Source organism: Diabrotica undecimpunctata, chromosome 9 (genome assembly GCF_040954645.1).
Source record: "Diabrotica undecimpunctata isolate CICGRU chromosome 9, icDiaUnde3, whole genome shotgun sequence".
In the NCBI taxonomy this organism is placed as follows: Eukaryota; Metazoa; Arthropoda; class Insecta; order Coleoptera; family Chrysomelidae; genus Diabrotica; species Diabrotica undecimpunctata.
The window spans coordinates 110765291-110776297 of NC_092811.1; the positions used below are offsets into that span (position 1 = coordinate 110765291).

General features: G+C 32.3%; 1 protein-coding gene across 3 annotated transcripts in view; it reads right to left on the reverse strand.

The window, feature by feature from the left end:
- Window positions 1-1402: 1402 nt before the first annotated feature.
- LOC140450400 (glucose dehydrogenase [FAD, quinone]-like) overlaps window positions 1403-11007 on the reverse strand; it is a 115339-nt gene continuing 105734 nt past the window's right edge. For 2 of the 3 annotated variants that reach the window (XM_072544009.1, XM_072544007.1), the window contains exons 8-9: window positions 9529-9745; window positions 8168-8465 (exon numbers count right to left, since the gene is read on the reverse strand). In XM_072544009.1, the coding sequence (XP_072400110.1) occupies window positions 8188-8465; window positions 9529-9745 (495 nt within the window). In that variant the 3' untranslated portion in view covers window positions 8168-8187. Of the gene's footprint in view, window positions 1777-8167; window positions 8466-9528; window positions 9746-11007 lie in introns of those variants that run through there. The other variant, XM_072544008.1, reaches the window with a different exon arrangement.

The following is an 11007-nucleotide window of genomic DNA, read 5'->3' on the forward strand; positions in this document are numbered from 1 at the left end:
GGGATCGACTAAAACATTGTCTACTGGAACCCTGTAAAGAAATACTAAAGACTTCCACAAGGAGAAAAGAAGAATGGACGAATGACGAGATACTCAAATTGATGGAACAACGGAGACCATTTAAAAACAAAGACAATATATACAAAGAGATAAACCACGAGATCAGGAAGATGATAAAGTAGGTAAAAGGAAAATACTTTGAAGATAAATGTAAAGAGATCGAAGGACGAGAAAGTACAAAGATGGGCAGAATATATCGACGAACTGTTCGATGATGTAAGAGGAGATCTGGAGCACATAGAACTTACGTCAGAAGAAATAGGTTCATATATTACAAAAGAAGAAATATTACACGCATTAAAAACAATGAAGAGTGGGAAAAGCCTTGCACCTGGCATGCTTCCTATGAAAAAATTCTAGATGAGAAGCACATTGATGTTTTAGTGACACCCTTGAACCAAATTTATAGTTCAGGTGTTCAGGTACCCAAAGAGTGGTTCCTGTCGATTTTTATTTGTCTCCCCAAAAAGAAAAATGTAAGAGAATGCAGCGATTGTCACACCATTAGCTTGATGTCTCATGTGCTAAAGTTACTACTAAAAGTCATTCATAACCAAATATATCACAAACTGGATATAGACGCTAATGACACACAATTTGGTTTTCGCAAAGGTATACGAACGCGGGAAGCTCTTTTTTCACTTAATATACTGATACCAAGATGCCTGGACGTTAATCAATATATACACGCATGTTTTATTGACTATAATAAAGCATTCGATAAAGTACGACATGAATAAATATTGAATGTCCTGAAATCAAAGAAGATTGACTACAACGACCTCAGGATCATATCACATTTATACTATAAACAGCGAGCAAAAGTATGTGTTAACACAACACAACGCGTTCTGGGTATTTCGCTTCGGCCAATGTCCTAATAAAATGCTCACTTCGCGACGTGGGCAATTCACCTTGTCCACATCGCGAAGTGAGTAAAAATTTGGAACATTGTCCGAATTCGGAGTTTAAGTATAACATATATGTTGTGATCATCGATCTATTAATTTCCACATATTGCATTTCCGTCACCACTAGAAGAGTGATTTATCCAATGTTAATCATAATAGGAGATTATTATAATACCACTGTAGCCCGTTAGATATTTTAAATGAGCTGTTCAGTATGTCACCAAATTTATTATACGAAGTTGTATTTATGTATATTTGTTATGTGGCTTTAACTATTGTAACAATATTTTATGATTTATCCAAAACATTTAACATTTTATATGCGGAAACATTGTGATAGGTCCTGGTAAGGTCCATAAATATAATCTTTATCGACTGCATTCGTACTAGCCATTCTTTTATCTTCTTTAGCGGGAAATAATAACGCTCTGTAATTTTTATAAAAAATATATTTACACTTATTTATTACGTATTACATGTCTTTTACATAAAATGGCAATTAAAGTAATGTCTTAAACTATGTAATCTTAGATGTTATAAAATTTTTTAAGTATTACAGCTCCTTTTTCCCCGATGACATAACCTGGTGCCATATTATGAGTCGACGGTGGTATAGGTATCACACTGGTATCAATTACTCTTAATTTCTTTACTCCATAAACCCTAAGTTGACTATCGACTACTGCTTCGCTGTCTGTTTCAGGACCCATTTTGCATGTTGCTACCATATGGTAATAACTGGCTATTACTGTTCTTAGTGCACATTCCCAATATTTGTCCGTATTAAATGTCTCTTTTTCACAACCTTAAATATAAATAAATGAGTAGAATATTTTTAATAATTAAAATTTTGGTCTCAACCGCCACCACATTAACCAATATTTTTTTTAAAATAATTAATATTTTATTAGATCATATAATTAAATCAATCGAGATAATAATATATGTTATTTTTACCAATGTTACTATAATCCGATTGAAAATTACTAATATTACAATTTTTATGCATTGCTGATAATACACAACCAATAATGCATAAAATAAACCGATATTGTCGGTACATGTACCATTATCATCATCTCTGGCTCGAAAATCCTCTGTGGATCTTGGCCTGCTTCAAGATTCTTGTACATTCTGTTTGGTTTATGGCAAGTTGTTGCCATGTTATGATCTCTAGTATTCCTAAGTCGGTCTCAACTCGATATAACCATCGAGTTCGCGGTCGGTCTATGCTTTTTCTTCCTACAGGCGTTCGTGTCGTTAGCTTTAGGGTACATTTTTATTAAAAAGCACCAAGTTTCTTAGAAATGATTAAGATATTCAATCTACATTCAAATTCTCATTATCATAACAGAGAAAAATAAATTCTGGAAACTCGAGATAATACTAGAGGAATTGGCGAACATAATATATTCATAAGTGGTGCATGGGTTAATTTTGACTAATGAAGCACTTAGATGGTGTCGCCAGAGCGGCCAATCAGACCAAAGATTGTCACTCTGGCCGGCCAATAACAAACGGTTTATTACCTACGTTATTATTGACCTTCCGACGGAAGATCGCTGCGGAGTTGCAAACAGCGCATTTTCCGATCGGGATCAAGTCGGTCTACATCTTGGCCCAGCCATACCTTGTTGGCCGAGTGCCTTTTCAATTATTACTGCCTTTATTATTACCTGAGTGAATATTTCTTCCAATTAAGAAGACTTCGCTTTGAAGATCCCTACGGAGCTTAAAATTAATTCGCGATAGGTGGCGGTACGGAGTGAAGGGCCGTCGAACAGTCAACACTCCGCCGACGTTCCTATATATCTCTCTCTCTGTGAGATCCAAGGCATCCACCGGGCTCAGAATACTAGACATATTAATGTAAGACAAATATATATTATTCATGTAAGAAAACTCGAACTGTTTAAAGTATTCTGCATTGCCGGTGGCACCTTGCTGACCACAGAGCCTCCGGTGAGCTTCTCGCCGAGTGGGAATCAAGTACACACAAACTCCACGAGCAAGAAAATGGAGGCGAAAAACCTTCGTTCCTTATCCAGAGTGGCGGTAGGAAGTCATCAAGAATCTCCGAATACCTCGGAGGATGGTCCGACCGTACGACAATGGACCAACAGTAAACAGTAACGAACTGAATTAGACCACTGGCCATGATTCCTTTGGAATACACCCAAAAATCCATCATTTGAAATGTCAAAATTGTTTTCAGCTGCCTTAAATGTTACAGATTTACTATGGCAACCAAAACGTCACATGTATAACAAGCAATGTATCGTTTTCTTCAGTATTATCTTGCCTTTCTGTAAGTCTTTTATTCATAAAAACTTACTTAGCAGAAACTTTACAGAGAGGTAGTTTTGGTCATGCTGATCAAAGTTCTCAGTGCCCCAAGACTAAGAAATCAATTGTTTTAGTTTAGTGCATTTGAATAATACATATTTGAAAAATATACAGGGTGTTAGTAAATAAGTAAAACAAACTGTAGGGAGTGATCCTGCATAAAAAACCCCAGTTTGCTATATAAACGTATATCCGCAAATGCTTCGTCTTCCGAAATACGGGGAGTTGAAAGTTTGATTACAAACTGACGCTTTGAGACTGGTTGAGATGTCTAAATGTAAATTTGGTGGGTTTTAAGGGGTAGCTGTTGCTAATTTTTTTGCCATACAACTAAGAATTTTATATTTCTATCATTGGCGCGCATACGGGTAATGGTCTTAACTTTTTTTAAGAAAAAATTTTTACGCTACTGATATATTTCAAATTAAAAATTATTTTCAAATTTTTTTCATATGGGGCGCCGTTTCTATGCAAAAAAAATAATGAGAATTTTTTATTTCTTAAATAGATTCTCAAGAAATATCTAATTTAATATCATTAGATCAGAACAACAGAAAGTATCACCAATAAAAGTTGAAATAAGCCACAAAAAATGTTCAAAATGATCTCTCTGAAACGTGACACAAGATTCAACTCTTAGCCTCATTGGTTGTCGTATTTGTGCAAATATTTCTGGTGTATTTCGTATTTACTTATGCGAAAGTGGTTTTAGTTAAATTTACTGAAATGTTGCACAGAGGTAGCTTTGATGATGTTGATCAAAATACACAAGAATATTAAGAACTATCATTCCGATACCATGTTCTTGCTAATTGAGATTCCTATGCCGTATATTAGATGTGTAGGACGGCACGTTTCCAAATTCATAATTTTGAAAAAGAAACTAAAGTCCGACACACAACGGACTCCCCGTGTAAATAGACTGTTTCAACTGTTTACACCGCATTTTTCATGTGAAACTCATTTTATGGCGCTACTTTCGTGATACTGTGTCGTGATGCTACTTCCGTGGCGCTTGCCCATGCATTTTACTATAGAGAAAATTAATACAACGCCAGTATAGAAGTTTCGTTCAAAAATGAGGCCATAAATATGCAATTCTTGATTGTATGGCAAAAACGATAAATAAGTACCTCTTAACCCGTAACCAGTGAGGTTCAGTTACATTGAGTATGATGTGGGGTCCCACGGACTCCTTTTTAAAAAATAAAAAAAATTAGGTATTTAAAAAAGTTTCACTGGAATAAGTTACAACTGAATGAACTTTATTTGCTCATAGGTATATAGGTAAGTATTATATAAACGAAAGTTATTAAAATACCTTTATTTTAAAATAGTACTGAAATTTCTCGTTATTATAACAAACCTTTAGAATGTGTTTTTGTCTGCGAAGTTTAGAATATATGTGGTTTAAGGGAATACTAATAAATAATTTTTATGCAAAAACAAATTTATTCAGTAAAAAAATTAAATGTTTTTAAATAATTTTTATGCAAAAACAAATTTATTCAGTAAAAAAATTCTGACCACAGGTAAACTACATTTATTTTAAACAACATTTATATTCGTTACGATTATTTTATAATAGCATAGCATAAGTAAAATATCTTTCGAATCTCTAATTTTTCTTCGGGTGGAAATTTTACTCGTTCTTCGAGTGCAAGTATTCTTCTTGTCGAGTTTCTTATATCTAAGCTAATTCTATGATCGTTTCCTAATAAAAGATCCTGCCAGGCTTTTTGCTAGTGCCTTAATGAATTTGATTCGGGATTTATTTTCATCATTTTTAAAACAATTAGACATGACAAATGCATTGACACAACTTCTTTTGCTTCTTCTTCTTTTTATATAGATATGACTGTGTCTGTTTTTCAATGTGCCTCCAGTAAGTTGTCGTTCCATTCTTTTCGTGGTCTTCTTACTGATCGTCTTCCTATTGGGAAACCGTCTCTTTCCGTCTTTACTACTATATTTGTTTTCATTCGGCTTATATGATCATTTTCGTTACGTTGTGATTTGTGTTAATAGCATGCTGAGCAAGAGCAGAAGTATGCTTGGATAGGTTAATATCACTGCGGTGTGTCGTAAGATGCCCCCTCAGTGATCTCCCTGTCTGACCGATGTAACACGAGTCACACTCAGCACAAGGTATGTGATAGATGACATTGACTTGTTCCAAAAGGGACAAGGGTGTTCTGGCACGTTATTATGTTTGTACAGTTTAATAAGTTTTTCAGTAACTTGAGGGAAATAGACGTATATATATATATATATATATATATATATATATATATATATATATATATATATATATACACATATATTTATGTATATATATATATATATATATATATATATATAGACCCATTATAGGCAAAATAAGTCTTAACATCAGTTATCAACAGTTTTTTGCCATATTTTCGTGGCTTATTTGGTATGTACATCCGGAACTTGCACCGGTCCCTAAACCAGATTAACATTTCATCAATGCACGCAATTTTTTCAATGGTAAATATATCTTAAGAATTTTCAAAAAACATTTCAAAAATTTGATTAATATAAGCCGCTGGTATTTCTTTTAGTCTTTCTTTCCTAGATGTGGTGTCATCAAACCTCAAGCAATTTATCAAAACACCAAATAGTTTTCCGCTCATGACAGTCCTTAAAATCTATCTTCCGGTTCCATCTGCAGTAAACATGGCGTCAATATCTTCATCATTAGATTTATAGATCGCGGTATATATTAGTAGCCCCATCAAAGCTCATATTTCAGTACTATCCGTATCTTTCAAATTTGTTCGTGTCTCTACAGCAAATCTTGTTCGAATTTCGGCAATCTTTATATTTGTATACTGCACTTTAATATTTATCATAGCTTTAGAGATCATAAGGTTCCATATATCTTCTGGAGAGGCTTCATCTCCTAGAGTACGAGCAGGACCTTTTAATCCTGATAGGGTTATGACTATATTATGTTGTGGTGTTCGCACATTCCTTACAGGTTCATTTACCGCCCACTTTGATCGATCTTTCCCACAAAAGTACTTTTTTCCAATTTCATCCTCATTCTCTTGGTCAATTTCTTCAGCAATATTTGCATCATTTAGAAAAGATTGTCATTATTTTTTGTGCAGGATCACTCCCTGTATAAAAAATGTTTATGAGGCTTACTTTTTTTATAATAATTTATTTAAATTAACTTTAATTTAATTTCATTTAATTTAATTTAAAACTAATATGAACTATAACTTCAAAACTAAATAAGAAACTGACTTTTATAGGAAAAATGTTTTTCTTGTTGTGTGAATAATAAAATAAAATACACTAGGAGTATTTGGAATTATTATCGGAAAATAGGCCCTTTATTTACAATAAATTCTAAAAATGAACGGGATCTTTAACGCATTTTAATTTTATTATTAATTAACATCAATCGGTGGCTTATTAAATAGGGAATAACATCACCGATTGAGTTCTCCTGAAGTTCTTCATATGGAGCTTTTTAAAAAGCAAGATTTATACCTACAATTCCAGCTTCATTGGAAGAACTAAGAAAACGAAAATGATTCGAAATTTTCTTCGTAATTTTGAGCAGCGAGTTTATAATTGTATGAACGTTAGTGGATATCATTTTGAACATTTAAGTAAATAGTTATAGCTGAAGAGTTGATTAGTAAACTGTGTGAAATTATGAATTTATTAATTTAAAATTTAGTTAATTTTATGTACGTTACATTTAATAAAGTTTCCTATTAATGTTGCACATTTCGTTTTAATGTAGTTTTTGATATTACCGAAAATTGACACTACCAAAACATAGGCGTTAAGTTTAGATTTTAAAAGGTGTAACACTTTCAATAAACTGATATTTTTTCATAAGAATAGAGTTAATGTCCAAAAAATATGGATGTCTGAATCGTCCAACAAAATACTTGTCTAACAATATGCCACTCATGATATATTCCATATTTAAGATTTGTGGGTGCTGGAAGGGAGAGGGCTGACACTTGACAGATAACTATATCTTTAAAAATGACCCCTTTAAAATAAAAAACGACCTGTTTACCATATTAGGATACACTCTTTTGAGTGGCCAACCCTGTATATATCTTCACTGTCAGTATGTTTTTCCAAGCTAATATTCAAAAACCACTAAACCGAGTGCAATAAAATTTTGTGAAAGTGTATTTGTTGGTCCAACTTAGGAGATAAGATATTTATATCAAAAAATAACCCTTATTTTTTTAATTGTAAATTCAAAATGTTTTATACGACTTCATCTTTACAATTTAGTGTATTTTAATCTATGTAGTTATTAAATATCATAAAATGACGTTTACCAAACGTCATTTTATGTTCGTATATCTCTATCTTAATTATGATTAAAGGTTTATAAGGTATATGTAAATACGTTTATAATTTCTTTCGTTTTTTTATACTTATTACTTTATTAGTCTTTCCATATAGTTTTTCTTGTGTCTAGAAGGCAACTGATCCTGAGGTATCCTGAGCCTACTTCCTAGTAGTTTGGTTTACTGAGTGCTACAACCTGGCCTAATTTTTAATATTTAATGATGATTTTTTACTTTGCGTGAATTTTTTAGAGAGTTTAACTTTGTAGTCCTTTGAATAACTTGGAATTAAACTTAGGTAAGACAATATATTGCAATATCTATCTCTCTTTTTTGTAATATATTATTTTCCATGAAAAACATACTCTGAATTGTATATAGTATATGATTTTAAAGTTTCTAGTAGGTGTGATGAGTTTGTATAATTTTTGTATAGATTTCAAAACTTTAAAATATGATGCGATAGAAAAAATTAAGAAATTACGAGGAAGAAACAAGAAATCATAAATAATTTAATCTTAAATATTATAAAACTCTTTAAGTATAATTGCTGCTTTTTCTCCGATGACGTAACCTGGACCCATGTTATGAGCTGACGGAGGTATAGGTATCACACTGGTATCTACTATTCTTAGTTTGTCTATTCCATAAACCTTTAATTTATTATCAACTACAGCTTCACTGTCTGTTTCAGGACCCATTTTGCATGTTGCTACCATATGGTAATAACTTCCAATTATAGTTCTCAATGCACATTCCCAATATTGGTCGGTATTAAAAACTATACCTTCACAGCCTTAAATACAAATGTTTTTTAAATTAATATGTATTGTGAATAAATAAAATAAATGCCATGGAGTTCGATAATAGGGTTTCAATAGGAATAGAATCAGGAAGAGAATTGTATTGTGGATAAATAAAATAAATGCCATGGAATTCGATAATAGGATTTCAATAGGAATAGAATCAGGAAGAGAACGGAATTAAGCAGGGTTTTGTATATTCTGCAATCTGATGATTACGACCACAGTCTAAAAAAAGGTTATAAGAATAGGTACGCAAACTGTCTCCCTACAAAAGTCGATGGCCAAAATACTTTATCAATAAGATTTTTATATAGTTTTCGCCAAAAAAACAGTACCGAAAGTGAACGTTCTATTTTAATTTAAATACATCTAACAACCGCACGAATACTTAATCGATGGTAAGATCGTGATTACACTTGAAATAGTAACCACGGCCTAAATCAGTTTCAACGTTTTTGCAATTATCTTGAAAACTCTAAAACCACTTAATAAATTCACGCGTAAAACATTCATAGTATTCAATTCTTTTAGAAAACTGTATTTTAATTGCGGTTTTTTTAAGTTTCACGTAAAAGTTTACCAGAAATCGTTATTCTGTTATTACCCTTAACATTTGTCTGATCAAACAAAAAACTTTGATATGAACTTGTCCTGTGCAATAACTTTTTATACCCAGCGTAATGTAATTACGCGTGTACACGCGTATGTACGGTATTTTATCGCCTATCGGCAGTCCCATTCTCTTACATTTCTGTTTTCACCATCTCAAAGCTTCATCAATTTATATTTTAAATAACACTGGCACTGGAGATACTCTGCATTCCTGTTTGAGTCCTTTAATGACTAGGAAGCTTTCCGATATTTTATGTACAGTACAGTTTTATGTACACTTTGAGCTTCAATAAGATGTACTGTCCGAATGGAATAGTAAGTATACAAAGTCTTTAGGGTGTACGCTCAGTAGTAATGCTCAGTTGTGGACCAATTACATTGTTTTGACAAACTATAAACCTTAATATTTCTACCATACCTACTTTAATTTTATGATATTACCTGGTACTGGCGTCTCGACCAATTTAGCACCAACTTTTTGTAAAGCCGGGTATGAGTTAACTCTTTGGAACTCCCGTATACCTACAATAAACCGTCTAATATCCTCATTTTCTGGATCTGAAAAATAGTTAGCATAAAATTTCGGAGCATCAAACGGATTGTTCGACCTTAGTTTTATTGAACCATATGATTTTGGATGAAGTAATACTGGAGTACACTAAAATGAAAAAAAAAACTATATATCATTTTGACAAATTAGGAAAAATATTTATAGTTATTGGCTAATCCTAAATACACTACAATCCTTCTGTATTGGAAAATAATAATCTCCTTTCTCGTTATCAAAGTGGCTTTCGAAGAGGCAGATCGACGTCAGATAACCACGTTACTTTACAATCCTCAATTAATGAAGCTTTTGCAAACAACCAAAAATTGATTGCAGCATTTTTTGATATAGCTTTTGAGAGAATTTGGAGACACTGCATTTTGAAAAATCTAAGCGATAACGGGATTCAAGGTAACATACTAGCATTTGTAAACAATTTTTTTTATTAATCGATCAATAGAAATTAGGATAAATGGCCTAAAAAGCTCAACAAGAACATTAGATAATGGAATCCCTCAATATTCCATACTAAGTCCAACATTATTCTTAGTTGTTATGAATAATGTTATTCATTAAATTAGTGCACCTAGTAAAGCCAGTGCATCTATGCAGACATTGAACATTGGATGTTTAAAACTGAGTTTAACTTCTCTACAGAAAAAACACAATGCATAATTTTTAATAAAAATAGATCTCGATATTCAACTGACCTAACTTTAAATAATTTATGATTAAAACAATCAGAAGAAGTTAATGTTCTAGGTTTAACTTTTACCAAAAGCTTAAATTGGAACTTGCATATCAACAAACTACAACGTTCCTGTCAATCTAGGTTAAATATACTCAAAACAAAGTTTGGGACGCTGATACTAAAATAGTAATCACACTATATAAATCACTCATTAGAAGTAAACTAGATTACAATTGCATTTTTTATACGCTGCAAGCAAAACTACCTTAAAAAAGCTTAACAGTATTCACTCTACAACTTTGAGATTGGCACTTGGTGCATTTAGAACTAGTCCCACTAGTAGTCTACAAGTTTTAGCTAAAGAGCTACCTCTAAACATAAGGCGACAACAATTATCACTAAACTACATTGACAAAATTTCAATTCAAAACCAACATCCTCTTTTCTCTTAAATTTTCCGCCCTGGCATTATCTCTGTTAAAAAGACAACAAATTGTATATCTCTAATAGAAAGAATTAAAGTCACAAATTTTAACTTGAATTAACTTAGTTTATTGCTGTATACAAATGCAATTTTTCCTCCATGGACAACCCGCTTACATTGACGTAACACTAAGAAAGTACCCCAAATCAAATACAAACTTCTCGATAATTAAACATCTTTATGCAGAAATCATATCTT